This window comes from Acomys russatus, chromosome 17 (assembly GCF_903995435.1).
Source record: "Acomys russatus chromosome 17, mAcoRus1.1, whole genome shotgun sequence".
In the NCBI taxonomy this organism is placed as follows: domain Eukaryota; kingdom Metazoa; phylum Chordata; class Mammalia; order Rodentia; family Muridae; genus Acomys; species Acomys russatus.
The window spans coordinates 1,483,463-1,509,862 of record NC_067153.1 but is presented as its reverse complement, the minus strand read 5'-3'; the positions used below and the strand labels follow the sequence as shown (position 1 = coordinate 1,509,862).

Sequence of the window (26,400 nt, the reverse complement as noted above, 5' to 3'; positions counted from 1 at the left end):
GGAAACAACCTAAATGTCCCTCAGTCGAAGAATGGATAAAGAAACTGTGGTACATTTACACTATGGGATACTACTCGGCTATTAAAAACAAGGAAAATTTGAAATTTGCAGGCAAATGGATAGAACTAGAAATGATCATCCCGAGTGAGATAACCCAGACCCAGAAAGATACACATGGTATATACTCACTTATAACTGGATATTAACCTAACACGGATGTCCTCTGAATCTTCACTCAGCGGTGATTGGGACAGATGCTGGGACTCGCTATTGGACTCCAAGTGAGAGTGGTATAAAAGAATGAAGAGATAGAAGGACCCAGAGGGTCCTAGAAACCCACAAGAAGAACATCATGACGGGCGGATCTGGACCCAGGGGTTCTGCTCAAACTACTGTACCAACCAAGAACAACATAGGCAGTAAACATTGAACCCCTACTCAGATCTAGCCAATGGACAGGACATTCTCCACAACTGTGTGGTGAGCGGGGACTGACTCTGACATGAACTCTGGTGCTCCATACTTGACCACTTCCCCTTGGTGGGGAGACCTGGTGGCACTCAGAGAAAGAATAGGAAGGCTACCAAGATGAGAATTGATAGGCTGTGACCATATGGTGGGGGAGGAGGTCCCCTTCTGTCACAGACCTAGGGGAGGGGAGTAGGGTGAAAGAGAGAGGGAGGAATGGGAAGATACAAGTGAGGGGATAACAATCAGGATGTATTCTGAATAAAATAAATAAATAAATAAATAAATAAATAAATAAATAAATAAATAAATAAAAGACCAGGAAAAAGAAGTCTGAGCCCTTTAGAGCTCTATTCTCAGACTACTTCCTCCTCCCCCTCCCCCAAACAGGTAACTCTCATTCTCCACTCAATAGCCAAGGGCTCTTTCCTTGCAACATGCAGCAGCCATATGTTTACTTAAACACTCATTTTTTAAATGTATTTATTATTATGTATACAGTGCTCTGCCTGCATATACACCCACAGGCCAGAGGAGGGCATCAGATCACATTATAGATGGTTGTGAGCCACCATGTGATTGCTGGGAATTGAACTCTGGACCTCTGGAAGAGCAGTGAGTGCCCTTAACTGCTGAGCCATCTCTCCACCCCCTACTTAAACACTCTTAACTTGTTTCACTGTGCAGACAAAATTCACACAACTTGGGGCTGGGGACATGGCTCAGCAGTTAAGAAGAGCATCTTCCAAATGATCTAGGCCTGATTCCAAGAACTCACAACAGTTCCAGGGAATCTGATTTCCTCCTCTGGCCTCCATGCACTTGTGGTCCACAGATACACATGCTCGCAGAACAACTATACATTAATGATAATAATAGTAGTAGTAGTAGCAGCAGCAGTAACCCACAACACTCACCACTCCTTTAATCCCTTGTTTCTCAAACCAGAATCCTTGCAGCTTGAGCCAATTTCCCCTATCATTTTGCCTTCCAGCCAAACTTTCTTTTATTTTTTTTAAAGATTTTATTTATTTATTTATTTATTTTTATGTATATGAGAGCTCTATTTGCATGTACACTTGTGTGCCAGAAGGGGGCATCAAATCACGTTATAGATGGTTGTGAACCACCATGTGGTTGGCTAGGAGTTGGACTCAGGACCTCTGGAAGAGCAGACAGTGCTCTTAAGCACTGAGCCATCTTTCCAGCCCCTCAGCCATGCTTTCTTAAACTCATATAAAGTTCTACAGCAATTGACAGTAAATCAATTTACACAGCCTGCTGTTTGAGGTCATGCATTGCACTGCCTCTCACTCAGCCAAGACCCAATAGGAATAAGTGTATAAGGTCTGTGCAGCAGGCACGGAGCTGGCTGTTCATCCCCACCCACCCCAGGCCTGATTCATTTCTGGGGGAAGGCTCCAATCTTACCAACCACCAGCAACAACCATCTCCCGGAAGGAAGACAACTCCTGGAGGTGCCAGGATAGCCAGAGAGATACATATTCCTTTTTTTGTATATTTTCTCGATCTCTCTCGCGTGCATGCGCACTCTGTCTCTCTCTCTCTCTTTTTTTTTTTTTTTTATTTTGAGACAGGGTTTCTTTATGCACCCTTGGCTGTCCTGGAATCGCTTTGTAGACCAGGCTGGACGCGAACTCAGTGATCCGCCTGCCTCTGCCTCCTGAGTGCTGGGATTAAAGGCATGCACCACTACAACAGGCTCCAACGTGGCATAGTAGGACACTCGTCAACTCAGCACTTGGGAAGGCATGAAGGTCAGGAGGCTCAAGGTCCCCATTGGACAAACCTGAACCATATGTAATACACTAATACATGAGACTCTGCCTCATAAAAATGGGGAGAAAGGGCAGCATATAAGACGTGGGAATTGAGGGTCTGATGCTCATTAGGAACAGAGGCAGAGCATGCACAGCATTTGAAGTATTTGATGATTTGATTTGCAGTGATGGAAAGAAAGAAAATAAAGTTAAAATAGCAGCTCAAATAGGCCCTTGAATCAATATTTGTAATTTAACAGAAGACAGTCAGACTCCTTGTCCCGAGAAATCCCAAAATATCACCAGCTGCTGTTATCTGACATACTTACTGGCATCATCCATGACCTCAAATTCCCCTCCTAGTTCAGAGTCTGAAAAGTGATACTGATTGAGATCTGCCAGGGCACTCAGCAGGATCAGCAGGACCACAGCGTTGATGATCTGCAGGAAGAAGAAAGGGACGTATGACACCCAGGCCACGGCACTTCACATCTGCAGCTGGGGGAGTGTGCAAGGTGAGGTGGCTCAGTGGATAAAAGCATTCATCAAACCTGATGATATCAATCCCCAAAAACCACATGGTGATTCAACTCTCCCAAGTTCTACTCTGGCCTTCATATGTACACACACACACACACACACACACACACACACACACACACACGCATGTAAACACACAAACGAGTAATTTCATTTTTTGGAGGGCAGTGTTGTGTGCCTATAATGGCAGTACTGGGGAGCAAAAATGGAGAGTGGGGGATGGGGTAGGCAGGTCCATGATACTTACTGGCGGGCCAATCTAGCCAAATTAGTGCGTTTCAGGTTCAGTTTTTGGATTTGGTTTTGGTTTTGAGACAGGGTTTCTCTGTGTAGCCTTGGCTGTCCTGGACTTGAGCTCACAGCGATCCACCTGCCTCTGCCTCCCGAGTGCTGGGATTAAAGGCGTGTGCCACCACCGCCTGGCTCAGTGACAGGTTTCATCTCACAAAAGAAGGTAAAGAATAAGCAAGGTAAGACACTCAGTGTCAACTTTAACCCCCACATATGTGTACATGCACACTGGGTAAATATCCTAACACACATCACAGACAGATACACACACACACATATGCCAGGAACAGAGAAAAGCACTAATACCTTACCCCAGTCAGACTTCTGCTGAGGACAGTGCCCACCAAACCCAACACATCCACGTGGAAATGCCCTTAACCAACGTCTCCCACTTCTACTCATCCTTTCCTGTATCTTAAAAGTACCATGTATTGTGAGTTAAGGGGACAACATTCAGATGCAGTGTCAGCATCAAGCACTTTATATGTGGGTTCCAAGCCCTACAAAATCTCTCAAGTTAGAGCAATGCAAACAACCCCCGTTGTAAGAAAACTGAGATGCAAAGTTAAAACACTGGCCAGACAAGGTAGCATGTATCTTTAATCCCAGCACTCGGGAGGCAGAGGCAGGCGGATCGCTGTGAGTTCGAGGCCAGCCTGGTCTACAAAATGAGTCCAGGATGGCCAAGGCTACACAGAGAAACCCTGTCTCGAAAAACCAAAAAAAAAAAAAAGAGTCAAGGCAGTTCACAAGACACCTAACAGTATGGTAACTGCAAACATGAACAATTGAAGTGATCCATGAGGTAGTTAGAGACAACCACAAGTAGGGGGGGGGAAGGGGAGGGGGTGGCACATGACTTTAATCCCAGCAGGGAGGCCGAGGATGCAGATCCACATATAGAACTACAGAAAGGAGTTCCAGGACAGCCAGAGCTACACAGCGAAACCTTGTCTCCAACACACACACACACACACATACACACACACACACACACACACACTAAAATATAATCACCAGACCAAGATTAGGCCAAAATTTATTAATTTATTGCATATAGTATTCTTGCTGCATACATGCCTACACGCCAGAAAAGGGCACCAGATCTCATTATAAATGGTTATGAGCCACTATGTAGTTGCTGGGAATTGAACTCAGGACCTCTAAAAGAGCAGCCAGTGCTCTTAGCTGCTGAGCCATCTCTCTAGCCTCCCCTTTTAAATTGATTTACTTTTGTTATGTGCATTGGTATTTTGTTTGCAACTATATCTGCTTGAGGGTGTCAGATCTTGGAGTTACAGATAGTTGTGAGCTGCCATGTTGGTGCTGGGAACTGAACCTGGGTCCTTTGGAAGAACAGCCAGTATACTTAACCCCTGAACCATCTCCCCATCCCCAGGTACAGCATTTTTTAAAAGACAAAAACCACAGATACATCAATGTTGAAGGGGGTTGGAGTAAGCTTGCAACATTGTCTCTTTGCAGAGCTTAGCAGTATTTTCCAGACACCACATAAGTATTTCTGGTTTACACTTCCTCTAGTTATTTTGGTTTTGTTTTAGCTTGCGCACAACATGAATTGAGCTCTGTCCAGGCAGACACCAGGGTGAGTGACTGAACATGGCGGACTGTTTGCTAGATGGTAGAGAGTCCTGAAGGCCAGGACAGGATCCAGGGCTTTCTTCTAAAGTGTTCATTCGTAAGACAGGGTGTGACATGGTCACAGCCGCTCATTTAGGAGACCCTCCCTGGAGCCTTTCACTCAGAGTAGGTTTAGCGGCCTTAAGTCTCACATCTCTGTGAGACTGCCACCCCCGAGTTATCTGCATTATCTGCTGTGGTCTTGGGTGCTAGGTGTGGCAGAGGTAGGGTGAATGCCACAGTCCCAGAATCCTTAGAGACGAGACGTAAAGATAAAGGCAAAGAAAGCCAGGAGGCCTGACTCCAAGCCTTGGTGAGGTGATCCAGCTGATACAAGTCCCTGCATGAGGTCATGTCAGGTGCTCCTGCTGCCAGCTGCCCCACCCGGCATCTAACCCTCCCCTAATTCAGCTCTGGCATTTCTGTGCTCCGCCCTTGGCCTCTAACTCGTGTTTTCACGGCAGCTCTTTGGTTTGGTGTGTCCTCCCATCTCCCCAGTATGCTTTACTGCTTTTACAATTACATTTATCCCAAACCTTGACCCCTGAGGCCTTCTCTGTCCCAGGCTCAGTCCAGGCAATGCAGCCTCCTCCAAGAGGCCTGTACTTGGTGCAGTAATTCAGATCCGATCATGGTTGGGGTTGGTGAGGTGGCTCAGCAGGTAGAGAGGTACTTGTATCAGAAACTGATGACATGAATTGGTCCCTGGCAGGAAACAACTGACATCTGAGTTGTCCTTTGACAGGTATACTTACATACATACCCCCACAAATTTTGGGGGGCGGAGATAAGGTCTTACTGTGCAGCCCAGGCTGGCCTGGAACTCACAAAAATCCACTAGCCTCCTTAGTATTATTCTTAAAGTGGTAAGCTTCTTGCACATCTAAATGACTGTTGGCAATACCAACAAAAAAGAAAGTCACACACAACTCTCACCTCAAAGGGCTAAGGTAAAGTTTATTCTGGAGTCAAATATGAATGACTATGACCTGAAAACACAGACTTGAGTTACTCCAAAGTCCATCTTCCAGCACACACACACGCTCCCCCCACACACACTCCCGCCACACACACACAGAGTCAATCAAGACACTTCCACATACATTGTGAAAAATCAGGTAGGTGGACACAGAACACTGGGGAGGATCAGAAACAAGCCTAGGATGCTGTCAACATTCTCAGCCTTTGGCTGGTGGGAGCCTGGGGTGTGTTTGTACACTGCAAAGTACTACCTACTAGTCAGAGATGCCAGGTCACACACAGAGGCTGGTAATAAGCAGCTATGGAGGAGCCCAAGTCGGCTCTGGACCTACAACATTCCAGCCACCCCACATCCCCGAGGTCGTAGGCAGTCAGTCAGCCAGGCTCCGCAGGTCGTGGGAGGTGCAGTTCTTTCCAGCTCTCCTTCACACGACTCACCCTGAGTGGTGAGATCTTCCTAACACTCTGATTTGCCTTTTCTATATTACTACAAAATCCTCAACAGCTGGATGGGAATTAGGTACGAAAAGGAGTGTCCTCGAGGACTTGGGTCAGTACAAAGAGGTGGGGTTACACCTCATCATGCCCACTGCTAAATACGGTCAGACGGAAGACGTCAAATACAAGCTCAAGCACTGCGCACACTGGATAAGACTTTCCTGAAAGAGAAGACAGAAGACAGAGAAGGAGCACTCTCCATAGCAGCACAAAGATACGCCAGGCGCAGGCTACATAATGACCACAGCTCATCTCAATCAAAAGGCCGAGCAGGCACACCCAGGCTCTTTCAGTCAGCCTGCTTGCATTCGGCCGTATCTATTTCAGTGAGGTGGGAACCAAATGTTCCTGTGCTGTCAACACTTTTTTTTCTTGTTCTTAATGAATATTTCCACATGCAAGTAAATTAAACTCATGTCCAATTACTTAAGTGGTGTGTTACTTTCTCCAGAGAAGCAAAGTGCTTTCAGCCTTAAATCATGTGTCAGATCGCCAACAAACGGGCAGGAGCTCCCAGAACTGTCCGCAGCTTTTCATCTACTGTCTTTTGGGCCTCCTGGCTGCTGAACTTAGTTCCCTTCTCCCCTTTCCTTTCCCTTCCCCCATCTCCTCCCGCAGCTCAGGGGCATGCCCACTCTGCACTCTCCCAGATGTCCCTGCCTCTCTCTGACTATGCCTCCCTTTTATCCACAACACACTTTCTCTTCCACCACTAAAAAACTGCCAGGCCTCTCAGCGGCACTCAGTGAAGCTGAGTGCGGTGCTGCCATGGCCTATGACCCCAGCTCTGTGGAGGTAGAAGCAGGTGGATTTCTCTGTATGTACTCTCTACAGAGTGAGCTCCAGGCCAGCGAGCTACATAGTGAGACTCAGACTTGTCTTGGGAGAAAGGGGACAAGAACCTCAATAAAGAACCCTAAGAGAGAGCCGGGCAGTGGTGGTGCACGCCTTTAATCCCAGCATTCGGGAGGCAGAGGCAGGTGGATTGATGCCAGCCTGGTCTACAAAGTGAGTCCAGGACAGCCAAGGCTACACAGAGAAACCCTGTCTCAGAAAACCTAAAAAAAAAGAAAGAAAGAAAGAAAAGTAAGACATAAGACCCTCCAAGCCTAGAAAGATAGCATCAACAAGTCTGAAATTCAGAGACTTGAGTCTAAAGAGAGCCAATATTGACATCTACAATAAGGAAATTTTGAAAAAGAATGGATATTCATATTCAATAACACAAAAAGTACAATAAAATGCTAACAACAAGAAACAGCAATGCCTGGTGACACACACCTGTATTCCAGCATTTGGGAGGCAGAAGCAGGTGGATCTCTGAGTTCGAGGCTGGCCTGGTCTACAGTGTTCCAGGACAACCAGAGCTGCATAGACCTGATCTCAGAAAAGCAAGGAGAGAGAAGGCAAATGAACACGGTACAATCTTAAATAAAAGCTGCAATATAAAATGCTAAATGATTTTTAAATGTTTTTACATGTATTATTTAATTTAGGGGGCACACAACACAGCATGCATGATGTAGCAGAACTAGGACAATTTTGGGGACCTGCTACTCTCGGTCTACTATGTGTGTTCTGTGGCTCAAACTCAGGGTTAGGGTGGAGAAGGGCGGAAGAAGGTAGAACCCACAAAGCCGCAAACGCTGGCTAGAGGCTAGAGAGACGGCTCAGCAATTAAGAGCATCTGCTAATCTTGTAGAGTACCTGAATTTGGTTCCCACATCTACACAGCAGCTCATGATCATCTGTAATATTCCAGGAAACCCAAAGCCCTCTTCTAGACACTAGGGAGGGAGGGAGGGAGGGAGGGAGGGAGGGAAGGAGGGAGAGAGGGAGGGAGGGAAAAGAAATGTAACACAAATACGCTTTAAAAAATAATTTATTTACTTTTATGTGCATTAGTGTGAAGGTGTCAGATTCCTTGGAATTGGAGTTACAGACAGGTATGAGCTGCCATATGGGTACTGGGAATTGAACCTGGGTCCTTTGGAAGAGCAGACAAGTGCTCTCTTAACCACTGAGCCATCTCTCCAGCCCCACAAATACACTTTTTAAATTAACATCCTCACATGGTCTTTGTTACGTTGAAATAAGTTTCTGATATTTGTGACTTCAATTCAAACAACTATACTTTAGTTTATGGATAAAACTTAGATTTACAAAACCCGGTTCATTTTACTGTGTTTTTCTGCTGCCAACTGAGTGCTATGACAACTGAGACGTGATTGTTGCCCCTACGGCTGCTCACTCCAGTGGAGAACACAAATGACCAGCCAAATAAAACAGAATAAGTGTGCATTGTAACATTCAATAACGCACCGTTCAACTGCACAGACATTCTCGGCAGTGCATGTATGCCGGAAAATCAGCAAGTATCTCATGTCCAGCTGGATGTTCCATTCAGAGTGAAAGTGAATTAAGCGCTCAGCAGCAAGGGACACATGTCACTCAAGGACTTCCCAGGTAGAGATGACACACTAGCACGGTAAGGAACAAGCAGCCTTGGAAATCCTGACAGTATCAGACTACCGGACGAAAGAACTGGTGGTAGTGGTGGTGTCTTTAATCCCAGCACTCGGGAAGCAGAGTCAGGCAAATCTCTAACTTTGCGGCCAGCCAGGTCGACAGAAGGGGTTCCCGGGACAACAGGAGGGGGGATGGGGGGACCAGGGGGAGGAGTAGATGACCACAGATAGACTGATTCCCAGAACACAAATACAACCGAGGCTCGCTGGTGTTTCTGTGAATTGGATAATAAGAGGAGGTAAAGTTTAAGTTTCTGAAGCTATAAATCAAAGGACATACCTGACCAGAGTTATGAATGAGGATGAGTTAAATTAACCCACTATCCAGCTGCGAGAACATGGATGGGTCAGGTTAAGATGGGGAAACCATCCCGTGGTAGACTGTACTGGAAACATAGCAGCCAAAAGGCAACAGAATTACATGTTCAAAAGCTAGAAGGAAGGAGAGGAGGTAGATGTCTACCTTTAAGGTTTCTTACTTAGAGTTGTGGTTTCTGCAGGCTGGGCTGGCCTTGAACCCATTCATGTACCTGAAGATGACCTTAAGCTCTTGATGCTCTGTGGTCCACCCAAGTGCTAGGCCACAGCGTACACCACTGTACCTAGCTGAGAATGCCACCGCTAGTCTCCTTTCTCCCTCTCCTGCCCCCCCCCATAAAATTGAAACACTGAATGAATTTGCCACTAAAATCCTGTAGACAAAAACTCATAAACTAAGCACATACTGTAACCATAAAGCTACATATGGTCTCCACTGAGAATCTTTGGCCTTTTGATCACAGAGAAGCCACCACGCCTTGTTCCCCATACCTCATCCAGTTCTGTATGAGGTAGCAGGCTCAGAGTGCTTTCCTGGGGAGTGTGCCAGCCAGCCACTAGCCACTGTCAGTCAGTGCAAAACCCAAGCCAGCCTGCCGAAGCAGCGGAAGCAACCCCAACCAATTTCTTTGAATGGACCTGGTTGAGCTCTGGTCATCATTCAAAATGCAGGATCAACGGGATATGATAGTACATACCTTTAAAAGAAAAAGAGAGGCCGGGCATGGTGCACACCTTTAATCTCAAACAGATTTCTGCAAATTAGAGGCTAGCCTGGTCTACAAAGAACAGCCAGGGCTGTTACACAGAGCAACCAACAGAACTAAATATGAGTTGGGGGAGGAGTGACTGCACGGTCCTGACTATGGGTAGCACGGCATGCAACTGAGGCTGAGCGGCCTGAGAGGGGAGCATTGGTGGAGGAGATTCTGACAGCGTCCTTTGTGCTATGGGTAGTGAGACAGGCAACAAAGGTGGAACTATCAGGATTAGAAGTGTGTGAGAGGAATCCTGGATGACAGTCTTCATCTGCGTGCCATGCCTGATGAGTGGGGTCTGTCCATGAATAATACAGAGATGTCCTGTAAAAGTTCAGAGCTAGGGCCCAATGGTCACGTCTCTTGCCAGGCAGTGGCCTGGACGCAGCTTTGTGTGGTTAGAAATGCCCAAGGCTGAGGTGGTGGCCAAGCGGGAACTTGTTTGTGTAGAGGGGCAGTTGCAACAAGAAAGGGAGACGCTGCTAGCATCCTCCATGCTAACTTCTGATATGACAAGTAACTCAGACAAGCAGCGAACCAGCCTGTCTCACCCTGGCTTGTGAGGCTGCGAGACATGGGAGCCCATGGGGTCAGCCTGACTGCTGTGGAGGCAGAAGAGCTAATGGAACTTCCGATCCCAACGCTGGGGGTGGGGCAGAGGAAGAAAGATCTCTAGAGTTCAAAGCTGGTCTACTACATAGCCAGTTCTAAGTCAGCTAAGGTAATTTATTGCCTAAAAAAAAAAAGTGACGGAAGGAAAGGGAAAAAAAAATTTTTTTTTTTTGTTTTTGGGGTTTGTTTGTTTTGAAACAGGGTTTTTCTGGGTAACAAGCCCTGGCTGTCCTGGACTCGCTTTGTACACCAGGCTGGCCTTGATCTCAGAGATCTGCCTGCCTCTGCCTCCCAACATGCTGGGATTAAAGGTTTGCGCCACCACCAGTGAGGTATGATGGCACATGTCTGTAATCCCAATACTTGGGAAGTGGAGACAGGAGGATCAGGAATCCAAGGGTGCATAGCAAGTCTGAAAACCACCTGGGCTATCTTAAAATAAGTAATTTCCAGAAAGCACAGGCTAGTAACTGAAAAGCCCAAGTGGTGGGAACAGGCTCCCTTGCTGCAGGTTCTCAGTAAGAGCACTCCTGGGGTTTCTAATTATCACGCCTGCTGGTTGCTCACCCAACTAGGTGCTAAGACTAAAAATGCCACCTGCCTTGGTCATGGGAGAGAAATCACATAGAAACTAGACTGGATGAAGCCATGAAGGCTCCTGGGATAGGACTGTCATCAATGGTCTCACTCAGGTGTGGACCCTGATGCAGTAGAGGTAGAAACTTCCTGTGTCTGGAGGGTCATAGGGCCTCACACAGAAGCCCCGGACACTGTCCTAATTGAACATGATGCCCATCAGCTATTTTTAAATAACTTATTATGCACAAAGATCAGGGCTGCTTTCAGCCTTGGTCAGAAGCTTCTTTTTGCAGTGGTCTTCTGCATCATCTTCCCAAAGCCCCAAGGAGAGGAAAGAACATAAAAGCCAGAGGAAGACGGGAGCAGTGTAGTCCAGGAGAGATGCCTAATGCACACTCTTTTAAAAATACTGCCTTTTTTATTTTTAAATCGTTATGTATGTAGATCTGGTGCTGTGGAGGCCAGAGGCATTGGGTTCCCCAGCGCTGGAGTTACAGGTCGTTGTGAGCTGGGCACTGAACTAGGGTCCTCTGTAAAAGCAGCATCCCCACTTACTCTTTCCATCTCTCCAGCCCAGCTATTGCAAGTCGGGGCCTGTCAACACCCTGTGGTGAAGGGAAGTGTTCATGAGACCCTACCCCTTCCTGAAGAGTTACAGGCAGCTTATGGTAGATGGGAAAGAAGAACATTTTGTTTAGTGGTATAGCTACTGGGAAGGTGTCTATTTTCCTGTAAAGAAACTATATTCCTGGAAACAACCTTATGAAACTCATGATGGGTGTCCCTGTGCCCCCCCCACACACATACACCCTTCACTAATTTTTTTGTCTCTTTAGCTCTTTGGGCTTTCCCCCTGGGTTTACTAGCCCACTCCTATCCCCATAGTGCTTTTCCTACATTAACTATTTTTGAGACAGGGTCTCACTATGTTGCCTTGGCTGTCCTGGAACTCAGTATATAGTTCAGGCTGGCTCAGCTCAGAGATCCTGTCTCTGCCTCCTGAGAGCTGGGAATAAAGGCTTGTAGGACCTTTCCCTTTTTAAAATCAACTGCCTCTACCTCCGTTACTAAACATTTGTCCTTGGTGCAATCCTGCCTTGGCATACAAGAGTCTGGGAGCAAATGCCCTCTGAGCTCAGACCCAAAGCCAGCAAAACTGAGTGTCTTTTTTCTTTCCCTCTCTTTTCTGAATATCAGCCAAGTCTCAGCATGCTTACCCTGACACTCAGGGCTTTCTCAGCTCTCTGACCTTCCTCCTGACAACTGTGCTGTTTGTTATCTTTATCTCAAAGCTAACAGCCCTACTGTGTGAGCACATCACAAATGTGTGGAGATCAGAGACTGGAGCTGGGGATCTTCCTCAGTGCTCTCCATCTTGTTTCCTAGGATTTCTCTTTTAAGTATGTGTATGTGTGCATTTAGGTATGTGCACATGGGTCCGAAGGTACCAGAAAATGCCAGAAGGCATAGCATCCCTGGATCTGGAGTTCCCTGGCTATGTTCAACATGGTGCTGAGACATAAACTCAACTCCCCTTCCTAAAACTGCTGAACCAACTCTCCAGCTCCCGCTTTAAACTGGGGGTGGGGGACAGCAAGGTGGCTCATGGATGAAGTGCCTGCAGCCAGGCCTGACAACCCAGGCTCTAACCCCAGAACCCACAGGGTCGTAGAACCAACCTCTGCCGGTTCTCCAAAGTAAGCACACAATAATAAAACCTGCCACTCTCCCTAGTGGCTTGGTCATAGTTCAGTTTGACTATTAAGATGCAAATCAGAAGTGTGAAGAGAATGTGGTCTTGCCTTGGTCTGGACCCAGGGTGAAGGCAGACTCTGCATGCTATCCGACTGAGGCTTTGTTTGTCTCTACAGACCGATAAACATCTGTGATAAGACTCAGAGGAGCCACTTCGGCACAGGATTAAGACAGTGGCCAGCAACTGCGGCTGGGCTACTGCATTGCAATATGACCATCGATGGGAGGAGGGAACCAACAGGAAGATGGGAGGATTCAGTGCTCGTGGTTCAGTGCTCAGGTGGTGCGGCTACTTCTGTCAGAAAGACAGATCTGCAAGACTCCTGATAATTACGCTAGCGGAATTGCCCCATGGAACTCATATCCAGAGGGCAGAAGGTTTCCTTCTCTTTCTCCTCCTTTCCTCCTATTTAGGGTAGTCGGGTTTAAAGGGAGGTACTTTCCTTAAATAAATTCATAATAAAGTAGAATTGTTAAGGAATCAAAGCCAACACAGAAGGCTAGCTGGCTAGCAGGAACCTCCACATGGTCCTAAAACACTGGAGTTGCTGTCCTCCAGGTCAGTGATAAGGCAGCAGCACCACACCTCTGTCTGAGGAGCTCCTTGAGTTTAAGGGACCTTGTCAGGCCAAACTAGGATTCGTGACAGACAGACAGACAAATATATATATATATATATATATATATATATATATATATATATATATATATATATATTTTTATTTTTATTATTTTTTTTTTTTTTAAAGACAAGTTTTCTCTGTGTGGCCTTGGCTGTTCTGGACTCTTTGATCCGCCTGTGTCTGCCTCCCAAGTACTGGGATTAGCACCACCGCCCGGCTAAAGATATTTTAATATAAATTAAAGCTCAAGGGTTAAGAAAGATGCTCAAGAAGACAAGACCTGAGAATATGAGCGGGCTTCTCAAAGGAAACATAGGGTGCTCCCAACTGGGCTAAGGCATTAATCATCTTACTATTCATCGCCTTGTGTGGCTCTCAGGTTACATCTCAAAATGTTGCTTGGAAACCTCTCTTCTCCCCTTTTCTCTTTGATAAGTGGGGATGTCCTGGATGTAATTACAGTCTGATAAAGGCTTAAACTAGGAGCCTTTGTACAAGGAGATGCATATACAGCACGTTCTTATCAAATGAGCTTCTCCAAGACTAGAGAACTGTAGGTTTGGTACTGAAATTCCTGCTTCTCTCCGGGCAAGAGGCTTTTCTTCTTTTCAAGTCTTGCAGATTCCCCCTTCCCTCTCTCTCCACCGTTCAGCTGGACAGAACCACATATGACAGTGAGCATCTCCAAACACACACGAGATAAAGGAAGGGTCCTCCGCAGGTTAGGATGCTGGTCCAGCCATGCAGCTCTGGGCCAGATGGCAGCAGGTTCACCTACACCAGGCAGAGGGTGAAACAAGGGTGGTAGGGGAGACTCCACAAAAGCAAACAGGCCTGGGGCGGCTCTGGGCCTGCTTGACCTTTTGACCAAGCACAAGAACAAGCTGGACCACCCAAAGCGTTCGAGAAACAAAATGGAGCCCTTAGCAAAGGCCACACAGGAGGCAGACTTTTGCTCTCCTGGGATGGAGAATTTTAGTCCTGGGAATTTGTGAACTCGTTTGTAAATTAGACTCACCAGGCTGCCCTGATGAAGAGCAGTTTTAAGAGCTGAAACCAGCATTATAGTTAATGTCCTCTAAAAGGAAAGGCGTGCGTGGGCTGGCTGAGGGCAGGGGAATTCATCTCGGCCACGGCTCTTTTCCACTGTACTGGTAAGTGCTGTGCTGGTTTCATATTGCAGGGGTTCACCAGGGGTGAAATCTGGCATTCAATTTCAGGGCACAGATAAGAAGCTATCTGCAGAAAGGCTGAGGGTGAGCACTAGTGCAAGGCTAATTGTGATGGAGTCCATCTGGCATGGACTAATTTTAAATGGGGACCTGAGTGTGGGGAGCCCTACCAGAAACACTGTGCTGGAAATGAAAATGGCTCACACCGAGAGCCCTGACTCCCAGCTCTGGCAGAGGCCTACAATGGAAGCTACACGTGCTGTTTGCTGGTTTTATTTTGTCTTTTTCTATAAACTATAACATCACCAAGGGCTGGATGGAGTGAGAATGTTTTCCTTCCCTGTTTTGGCCCAAGCTGCAAATAAATTCATTCTCTGTACTTTTGTTTGTTTTGCTTTTGTTTTTGTTTTGTGAGACAGGCATTCTCTATATTTTTAAATATTAATTTTAGTGCACGTGGGGGGAGGGGAGAACAATGTCTTTAATCTTAGAACTCAGGAGGCAGAGGCAGGCAGATCTTAGTGAGTTCAAGGCCAGCCTGATCTACAGAGTTCAAAGATAGCCAAGGTTACACAGAGAAACTGAAAAAAAAAAACTAAATAAATAGAAATTAGTTAACTTTAGTTAATTTTAAATGTAAAAGCATTTTGCCTGGTACCCATGGAGACCAGAAGAGGGTGCCACATCCTCTGGAACTAGAGTTAGAGTGGTGAGCCATTGTGTGGGTGCTGGGAATGGAAGCTGGGCCCTTTGGAAGAGCAGCCAGTCTTTTAACTGTTACTTTATGAAGGTGAGCAACTTGGGGGATGGAAGCAGGAGACCATCTCTTAAAAGGACAGTACTAGTGGGCCGGCTAATGGGAGACCAACCGATCGCCTGTGCGTCTCCCTTTGGCTATCAAACAGGGGGCCCCAAACAATGTACATCTGCTGAGAAACGTCATGTTGGGTGAGGGTGGGGAAAAGCTGAAGCCTGGCACCAGACAGATGAGGTACTTACCTAGCACAAGAGATCTGAGTTCTGACATCTTGTGAGACCACCTTTCAGGGCGGACTACAGGTAACAGGTCAATGCCAGGCAGGGCCACACCTCATCAAGGCTGCATAGCTACATCACTCTCTACTTAAAGCTAAGCATCATGTCAGTATCCCAAACACCCTGCCTTTGTTTGTCCCTCTTCCTGACGTAGACATGTCGAAGGGCCTCTAGCCGACCGGAGGATGGCAAACACAGCTCTGGCAGGCCCTGCCCTGTCCCCCTTACCACACACCACTAGATCACATCCCTAAAGCTGGCCACTAAGGTCCACTTCTTCCTCTGGAGGCTGACTACCACAGTAAGTCCAGCAATCAAAGTCCCCTTTAGCTGCTCTCATATACCTAATCCAAACAAACCAACTCTTCCTAACACGGGGGTGTAGGTGGGGAGTGGGATGAGGGTGGGAGGGTGAGGGTGTTCCCCTTTATAAACTGCCATTTGCCTATGGGCGCTGTCTGTCTCCAGCCTATGCAAAGGCAGTCTTTTGTCCCTCTCCCTATTTATTTCCCTCTTCTTCCTCGATCTATATCCCGTCTTTGTCTCTTATCCCCTGTCCTTTTGTCCCTCTTGAGCTGAGAACTTGGTCACACTGAATAAATCCCTTCTCTACTTCCTCTTTAATTGGTGGTCAAGCCTGGTGTATTAGGACTACCAGCACCCAGGATTTGATCCTAATAGTTTGGCCTTGTCAGTGTGGACCCAAAGCCATGCCTTATAGTGGAGGGAGGCTCCTTCCCTTCCCGCCCAAAGCACCTCCATTTTCCCCAGCACCAGGCCCTCTGCTGAGAGCATCACAGACACTGGCTCCTTGCCACAAGCCATTGCTTCACCACACCTGCACCACAGAACCAACGAGCCATATCATCCTGCCTGCCAAAAGTCTTAAAATGTCAACTGTACTTTTATTAACAATTTAAAACTACAGCAAGCCATTGCTCGGAACCAATTCCCATACGGTGTCCAAGAGACCATGTTAAAGATCAAGCCAAGTCCCTGGCGCTGAAGCTCAGTTCACCCAACTGAGGTAGGGCTGGCTGCTTGGGTGACATTCTGAGCAAACGGGGAGGTAACAGCAAATCCCACAGCCAGGCTTCAGCCGGCATAATAATAGCTTTCTCCACCTTAATCTGTAGACAAAAAGTAACATGATGCTGACCGGTTATTTTCCTGTTGTTCCATCTCCCAGTCCCAACCTATAAGGGGCGTTAACTCCGAAATGATCTTTTTAAAGTTATTTTTGCTTTCTGCAGCTTTTCTATGAAACCTCTGCAACACTCCACTTTACAGAATGAAGCGCTGTCTGGTTCTGTGAGCAAAACCAAGGTCAGGTGGGGTTTGTCCAGCAGAAGGCAGTTACTTGTCAAGCCTGCCCACCTGAGTGGGATGAGAATGACGCCCCAATGATGTCATATTCCACATGTACCCCACAACCCACACACGCGCGCACGCGCGCACGCACACACACACACACACACACACACACACACACACACACAAAATAAGTAAGCTTTTTTTTTAATCTATAAACAGGGCTGGAGGTGTTTTCATGGTTCAGAGCACAGGCTGCTCTTCGAGAGGACACGCGTTCAATTCCCAGTATCCACATGGTGGCTTACAACCTACAGCTCCGTGGGCTCCACAACCTCTTCTGGCCTCTACAAGCACTGAACACACGGGGGCACAGGCACACACGCAGGCAAAACATAAAACAGGAACTTTTCAAAAACTAATGAAATTAGAATGCATAAACAAGATGGTTTAATTGTTTTGTTACTGTGAACATTTCTTTGACCTGTCCATTCTCTCTGATGGGGCAGCGTCCTGGAAAGGGCCAACTGCAATGAGCAATGTTAACACTAGAAGTTGCCCTTTAGCATTTATATTTTACTTAGAAAATAAACCTTAAAGTTGTTTGGTTTTTTTTTTTAATATGTTTAACTGGAATTGGAATTGCATACACCTTGTGGATACTGAGACCCAAACCCAGATCCCCTAAAAATGCTCTTAACAGCTGAGCCATCCATCTCTCCAGCCTCCTCTCCAGCTCTTCCTAAGTTGTTTTCTGTTTGATTTGGTTTTGGTTTTGAGGCAGGGTTTCTCTGTGAAGCCTTTGGCTGTCCTAGATTCACTTTGTAGACCAGGCTGGCCTTGAACTCACAGAGATCCACTTCTCTCTGAATGCCAGAATTACAGGCATGTGCCACCGCTCCCCTACCCCTACCCCCACTTCTCAAATTCTTTTTTTTTTTTTTTTTTAAGATTTATTTATTATGTATACAGGGTTCTGCCTGCTAGCCAGAAGAGGGCACCAGATCTCATTAAAGATGGTTGACAGCCACCATGTGGTTTCTGGGAATTGAACTCAGGACCTCTGGAAGAGCTCTTAACCTCTGAGCCATCTCTCCAGGCCCTTCTCCTCAAATTCTTAAGGGGGACCATCATGTAATCTTTGCTTAATTTGTATTTCCTTCAAATAAAATCAGTTCAAATAGAATCAGTTCAAGCAACAGGAGGTAGGTGGATCTCTGTGAGTTCGAGGCCAGCCTGGTCTACCGAATGAGTTCTAGGACAGACAGGGCTACACAGAGTAATCTTGGTGTAGGGTGCACAGGGGTGGGGGAGAGTTCATAGCTCTTCAACAATTTCTAGAGTTCAGGCTTCTGAAAGACAAGGAAGCATGCAGACTGTGAATGAAGTTGCTAGGGCTCAGGCGTCACTCACTCCCCAGCATCACCACTTTATGAACAATAAAATGGGTCTGCATACCTGTAATTTAAGCATGTGGAAGGCGGAAGCAGAATCAGGACTTCCAGGCCAGCCTGAGGTACAGGACATCTGCCTCAAAAAACTGCTGCTGAGGACACACCTCGGCAGCTAAAAGAACCTGCTGCTCCTTCAGAAGACTGAAGTCCAGTTCCCAGCACCCATGCACATATAACCGCGCGCACGCACGCACGCGGGAAGAAGAGAGGTGGATGGAAGTGAGAATTCTGGCCTCTTCCTACACGATGAGATTGAGTGTTGACAAAACAATCTCACTATGTACCCAGCAATCCTCCTGCCTCAGCCTCTGTTAGAATTACAGGTGTGTGCCACCATGTGGAATAAAGTTAAACATAACATACTTTGCAATGTTAAACCCGATATTGTTATATATGCTCAAAAGGGTCACAGAAACTCGATGCTAGCAAACAGCTCTGATGGCAACCTTGTATTTTTGTCCAACTTGTCTTTAAAATATCCTTATGAGGGCTGGAGAAACGGCTGCTCTTGTAGAGGACCTGGGTTCAATTACCAGCGCCCACATGGTGGCTCACAACTTCTTACAATGTAGCTTCAGGGGACCAGACCCTTCTAGCCTCTGCAGGCAGACACGCATGGGATCAGACATGCATGCACAGTAAGCATGCAAAAACCTTTTTTTCCTAAACGTTCTAATGGGAAACTACTCATAGTGGGGAATACACACACACACACACACACACACACACACACACACACACACAGTTAGATAAAGCTGTGCCTTAAATATCATTAAACTCACCAACTTGTTGTTGTCTCACGACAACAATAAAAACACCCTATATGCATGCTTATATACATATTATCGTCAGCGCTCATAACTCTTCAATGGTTCCCTTACTAACTAGAAAATAAAAACCCAGGCTCCTCAGCATACTATTTCAATCTTCTACAGAGAAGACCCTAGACAATAAATAAGAACTTTACAGTGGCAGGAGTTAGACCATGTATTGCCCTGGACTTACTGGCAGTCAGATAGTGACAGCTGGCAAGAAACTATTAATCTTCCCCTACTCAGACCTAGCCAAGGGACAGGACATTCTCCACAGTCTTGTGGAAAGCGGGGACTGGCTCTGACATGAACTCTGGTGCCCCATATTTGATGACATCCCCTTGGTGGGGAGGCCTGGTGGCACTCAGAAAAAGGACGGCTACCAAGATGAGACTTGATAGGCTGTGACCATACGATGGGGGAGGAGGTCCCTTTCTGTCACAGACCTAGGGGAGGGGAACAGGGTGTAACAGGAAGGAAGGGAAGAACGGGAGGATACAAGAGGATAAAACTTTAGATGTAATCTGAATAATTTTTTAAAATTTATTTTAAAAAAAGAAACTATTAATCTCAAATGAATACACTGCTACCTATCAAGCCTGACTCCATTGCTTTTACAAAACATGGTAGCTGGGTGTAGCCATGCCTTTTTGATCCCACCACTCAGGAGGAAGAGACAGGTGATCTCTGAGTTAGAAGCCAGACTGATTTACAGTGCAAGTTCCAGGACAGCCAGGGCTACACAGAGAAGCCCTGCCTCAAAATAAACAAAATAGTAATATAAAATAAAGTGAAATAAAAATAAAAGTAAAGCACGTGGGTGGCAGAGGTGGGCAGATCTCTTGAGTTTGAGGCCACCCTGGTCTACAAAGCGAGTCCAGGACAGCCAGGACTACAAGAGAAACCTTGTCTTGAAAAACCAGAAATTAAAAAATAATAAAAGCAAAAGAGGGACCTGACAGCCCGTTAAAGCAGTTTCACTGGCCAGGTGCGGTGGTACAAGCCTCTAATGCTAGCACTTGGGAGGCAGAGGCAGATGGATCACTGTGAGTTTGAGACCAACCTAGTCCAGGACAGCCATGGTAGCCTCAAAAAAATCAAAACAAAACAAGCAGTTTCACTGTCCTAGGAGCAGACAAAAAGAATCAGCAGACTTGAAACATAGGTTGCCCAGGTCTTCAAAGTGAAGTACACAGTTAATTTGAACCAGGTGGCAAAAGCCGCTAAGTCCAGCTATTCTGACCTTTCACAGCCTATAAGCGATACACTGCCAACTGTTAGGATTCTGCTTCAGTCTGCTTGTGATGTCATTGCCTACCTGTGATGTCACGGGGGCGTGGCCCAGCCCAGGGCTATACAAAAGAACAAACCCTCTCCCTTTCTCCCTCTCCCTCCTCTTCCTTTGTCTCTCTCTCTCTCTGGGGTACCCCTCCCCCATCCCCCCCCCCATGCTGATTTAATAAACCTTAAATAATCTAAGATCTGGCACTTGGTATTATCTTATCATTTTCTTACACTAAACATAAAACCGGGGGTGGAGAGATGGCTCAGAGGTTAAGAGCACTGTCTGTTCTTCCAAAGGTCCTGAGTTCAATTCCCAGCAACCACATGGTGGCTCACAACCATCCACAATGAGATCTGGGCCCTCTTCTGGTGTGCAGGCACATATGCAGGCAGAGTACTGTATAAATAATAAATCTTAAAAAAAAAAAAAAAAAAAAAAAGCCAGGCGTGCAGGCGCACACCTTTGATTACTCGGAAGGCAGAGACAGGTGGATCACTGTGAGTTCAAGGCCAGCCTGGTCTACAAAGTGAGTCTAAGACAGCCAAGGCTACAACAGAGAATCTCTGTCTTGAAAAACCAAACCAAACCAAAACAAAACACAGACACACACACAAAAAAAAACAAACACATAAAACCAACTACCCTATGAATATAATCTAGATGAAAAAGGTACAACTTGCAACTGTCAAGGCCATTTGTATTTAAAAGTATATCTAGGACGACTCAGCAGTGTAGAGCACGTTCTGCTCTTTCTCACACTGGACGGGTGCAGAGTCCTCAGCACCCTCACTGAGCGGTTCACAGCAGCCTCGGGGCTTCCAACACTCTTCTGTCCCCCAGGGGCACCTGCACACATGGCACAGATACTTACTCATAAATTAAAAAGGACAATCTGGAAGAGGAGGGGTGAAGAGACACTAACTATTTAAGACAGATCACTCACCGTATTACAGCAGTAACGTGAGAGCTAATCAGAGCACAACTAAGAGAAATGGTGTTTCTGTGTAAGAATCAGACAGAAAAATCAACAGGACACGGAGCTGTAATAAAAGAGATTTACGTGTCAGAAATAGATGGGATTGGCACAATGGCTCTGTGGTTAAGAGCACTTGCTGCTTTTAGAGAAAACTAGGGCTGGGCTCCTAGGGCCCACCACAGGTCACAACTATCCAGTGTCAGGGGACCCGTAACAGAACAAAACAGGTAGAACCAACCCCTGTGGAAAACTGGCTAGCACTGGGAAAGTCAAACATGCTCCACCCAATGAACAACCCTTCCACTAAGAGATGCCTATCCAAGAGAAATGCAAATGTATGTCTAAAACAAAATCGTGCTTAAGGATGGTCAGAGCAGCTGAATATACACATGCACACACACACACACACACACACACATATATATATATATATATATATATATATATATTTTTTTTTTTTTTTTTTTTTTTTTTTTTTACCTCAAAGTAGAAACAGCTCGATCTCTGGCAAATGAACAAGATGTGGTGTATTCAGACTAAAACCCCACTCAACAGCCAAGCATAAACCATTCATACACTCCAACACCAGGAAGCTAAAAGTTATGCTAAGTGAAAGGAAGAAATACAGGTGTATACAGTGAGCTACTGTCTGTGAAGTGGCCCGCTCCCCTGTGGTGACAGACTGAATAGGAACAGAAGGAAAAGGCAGACTTGCTAGGATTTCAGAACCTTCTCTGCGGTGAGTTAGCTAGCCAGGCATACACCGTTGTCACCCAACTGTACAAGTAACCACTGAACCCCACAGCACGTGAATAGTGATCTAATAAAGAGAAAACTAGCAGCTGAATCAATGTTTTGCTCCTGAAATCCTGACAACAGTCCAGGCAAAAACACGTTTTAAAGGCTTAATGAAAACAAGACTACCTTCCACTTGAGCTCTTAGCCTCCATTTCCACCCCTTAAACAGGAATGGGAAATTTAGTTCACCAGGAATATTTAAATTTAATTCACCTAGCACAGCATGTATGACCTGGTTAGTAAACAGCAGAGCTAAGAAACAGCAATTGAAAATTCCGCAGTAGCCGGGTGGTGGTGGCCCAGGCCTTTAACCCCAGCACTCGGGAGGCAGAGGCAGGCGGATCGCTGTGAGTTGGAGGCCAGCCTGGTCTACAAAGGCAGTCCAGGACATCGAAGGCTACACAGAGAAGCCCTGTCTCAAAAAAACCAAAACAAACAAACAAAAAAAGCGAAAATTCCGCAGTAAAGAATTACTTTATTTGACTCAGTCTGCAGTAAACTCTCATTTGAAGATTCACCCACTTCTTTCCAGAAAACTGAGAGGTAGTAGAGTGCGGAGGGGAGGGAGGTTAAAGCAAGGAGGCACCTTGTTTTTCCTTAGGCCTGAGACACCAACCGGCTTAGCCTTTTAAAAAGGAAATCAAGGTTTTAGATAATCAAATTATATCTAAAGCAATAGAACAGATTTTCAATTGTCTAGTGAAATAAAAAAGATTTTTGTATAAACAAGGTTTCGATTTAACGTTGGTTTCCTGTCTGCTTGGAAGCTATCTTGCAAAAGGCTAAACTCCAAACCCATAGACCCCACAAAACGCAGGCTCCTATGGGAGCCGAGGGGTGCGAGTGCGGAGAAGTCTGCTTTTATCACACCAACACAGCCTGGCTGGATGGCTGCCAACAACGGCTCAGGCATATTTCTCTCTCCTGTGTAGTACATACATCTGCCTAATGCAATGCCCTAGATTTTTACAAATTACCTCCACTGAAGGAAGCCCTTGCAAGCCTGCAGATTTGAACACTTCCAAGAAGGACTTCTGTAGACAACTGTCTGACCACGGGTTACAGACACTACTTGAGGATGTTTGCTACACTCCAACTATGATTTTAAATTTCTGTCAATTCCCTGTCTTTGAGAAGTCAGGGTTGAGCCAATACACTAATGTTCAATCTGCATTCACACTGCATAGCCCGAACCCACATACACCAACGATCTGTTGGAAAGCTTTCAAGGCTAAAAATTTCTATTATGGACCCAACTAAAGGAAACTTGAGACTATAAATAGCACAGTAACGTCACACGGGAGGGAATGCATTGTTTAAAATGGCACAAAGCAGTTTACAATTTGATAATGTATGTTATTTTTTAAAACTATAAAATATTAAATATGAGCCAGCAACAACAAAGAAGGCAACTCGTGCTGAGGGAGCTAAGAATGCGTCTCTCCAAAGTTTTATATGCCACTTTAACTAGCACTTTTTAAGACATTTGTCTCGCAGCGTTATTCACTACCACGTAGCTCAGATCTAACTGCTAAAAACGAGCTCACAAAATCCAAAATGCAGAGGAATCCTACTCAGGGTTGGTGCAATCCAGCACTGCCAACCACCAAGCAAGGGCAGTGCCCCAGGGCAAGAACCCATCAGGCTCCTTCAATGCCCAAGAGAATTACTGTTTGTTTTCTACACAAATGAGACCTTAATTAAAAGCGCCAACCTGAAGGCCATTTTTTTAAAACTGCATTTGCCCGCCGTGCCCGTTTAAAGGGATCACCTGTCCACGGGCAGGAACCTGAGTGGGTGTAAGAAGGTTTCTCCAGGCCAACAGGAATGCAGTCACACTAGGGTGCCTTCCTGGTGTAAGGGCTTTAATGTGGCACTTGCGGGAAAACCCACTCTCAAAGAGCCACAAGAACTTCCCAACCGTTTCTGCTGGGACCGGTTCTCACGAGGGCGAACGCTCTGCAGCCGTGGTGCCGCACCGGGGCGGACATGCCTGTCCCGCACGCGCAGGGCCCTCGTGCCGGCTCCCCGCCCCGCCCCTGCAGCCCGGCTCTCCCCGAGAATTAACTTTCTAATAATACAACTTTAGGCGGATAATCGCGGGCGGCCCTCAGGCCGAAGCCGACCTGGGAGCGACTTAGCTGCGCAGGGTGAGGGGCGCGCGTGGGGCCCAGGCCCCCGGGGCCCCTCGTCCCTCGCCCCCTCGCCTTGCTCACCAGGTTCCAGACGCCCAGCAGGATGGTGCCGGTGCGGACATGGCAGCACAGGCAGCAGCTGTGGGAGTAGAACCGCGTCCAGGGCGCGACCATCTTCATCGCTCCGGAGGTCAAACAAGTTTGCGAGAGCGTCGTCCACTTCGTCCCGGGCTCTCCTAGCCCGGTCGGCTGCTCCTGCCCGTCTCCGCCGCTCCGACGCCCGGCCCGCGGCTCCGCACTGCCCGGAGAGCTTGGAGTGGCGGCTGCGCGGGGACACGGGAGCTCGGAGACCTCGGGGACGCGAGGGGGAGGGTCGGGGAGGGGAGGAGAGGGCAGGCCGTGGGTCACGTGACCAGCTCGGGCTCGTGACGTCACCGCCGGCTCCAGCAAGCTGCTGGCACTCAGATCGCTGCGCAAATAAATGGATGGTTTCTGGACCCTCTGGGAGGCTCCAGAGTTTTCCTCCGGAAGTGGGTGCCCCTTTGCTCGGGATTCAGAGTCATTCCAGCTGTGTTTGCCTCGCGCCTAGCTTGCAGATAATCCGTGGGTGTTTGTATTAGGACCGTAGTTATCTTGCAAACTGGAGGAAGGAAACTGCATGGTAGGATTCCAGTCAACTGCGGTACTTTGAACCACTGCGGAACCCGCTGAGAGCTATTTGCCTCGGCTTCCCAGCTCAATTACTTTGGTAGCAATCTTTTCCCAGAAAATAGGATGTGCGTCAAAGGCATCACTGTGCTTCGGTAGCGTTTTTAATAATGACTGAAGCTCTAAAGAAATAATCAAATCATCATCAAACCAATTACTGCCAGGAGGTCTTTGCAAGACACAAGACACAGCGTTGAGAAAGCCCAGAGGACTACGAGGGGGGAGCGGAGAGGAGGGGGCCCTTCCAGCTGCAGCTGGTGTTTTGTCTTGAAGGCTCGCATCCGAGGTTTAGCTCTGACTTCCACCCTGATAGCTAAGAATTTCGGATAAATTAGATTAGAATTCTGTGTGAAAGTTGGGTTTTTTTGTTGTTGTTGTTTTTTGGGTTTTTCCCCCCATTTGGAAGTTTTATTTTCAGGTTTGGAACAAGAAATAAAATGGGTTCAATTTAAATTTAAGTACATGTCAAATAAGATGACCAATGACGTTAGGTGGGCCTGCTTCACTGCAAGAGTGGTTAGTTTCACGAAGACATATACCTACCACATTCTTGTGTAGTTTAAACTTGGTTTCTGTCCCCAGATATACCACGGACCTTGAACAGAGACAAAACATAATATTGTAGGAGGAATTGGGAAATCTCAGTATTTGTTTCTTTTCCTCCTAACGTTAGAGGTAGTTTACTCTTTGGGATCCTGTACTGTGTGGGCTGGGGCTTTTCCTCTCATGCCGAGAGGCTCAGAGTTCCATCCTTGAGGTTGCAAAAAAATAGAAAAACCTGGTGTATAATTATGTCCACAGCCACTTACGACTAGACAAGCACTGGGGCTCAAAAGGGGGTGGAAATATAGGACGAGGAATACTGCATTCAAAGACACTGAAAAATTCACACTTCTAGAAGATTACTATAGTTACCTCCCTCTCCTTTTCTCACTAGAACTTGAGATTTATTATGTAAATGACACATTGATTCAAGTGAACTTTATATTTCAGAAAATTTACTATTGAAGATATGAAGTCAGAGTTGCCAAATTGCTAATTGCTATAGTTTGTTTTGGTTTTTTGTTGTTGTTGTTGTTTTTCTTTTTCTTTGGGCTTTTGAGACAGGGTTTCTCTGTATATCCTTGGCTGTCTTGGACTCTCTTTGTACACCAGGCTGGTGTCGAACTCACAGAGATTTGCCTGTCTCTTTCTCCCTACCTCCTCTGCCTTACCCTACCCTCCCACGCCCCAGTGCTGGGATCAAAGGTGTTCCCACCATGCCATCTTTTTTTTTTTATTAATTTAATCATATTACATCTCGATTGTTAGCCCTTCCCCTGTTTCCTCCCATTCTTCCCT

The 26,400-nt window shown here is 46.5% G+C and overlaps 1 protein-coding gene across 1 annotated transcript in view; it reads right to left on the bottom strand.

Moving 5' to 3' along the window:
* Positions 1 to 24,638, bottom strand: part of Laptm4b (lysosomal protein transmembrane 4 beta) — a 51,475-nt gene extending 26,837 nt beyond the window's left edge. The window contains exons 1-2 of the mRNA XM_051159458.1: positions 24,433 to 24,638; positions 2,579 to 2,690 (exon numbers count right to left, since the gene is read on the bottom strand). Coding sequence (XP_051015415.1) covers positions 2,579 to 2,690; positions 24,433 to 24,531 — 211 coding nt within the window. The 5' untranslated portion in view covers positions 24,532 to 24,638. The remainder of the gene's footprint in view (positions 1 to 2,578; positions 2,691 to 24,432) is intronic.
* Between the last annotated feature and the right edge of the window lie 1,762 nt (positions 24,639 to 26,400).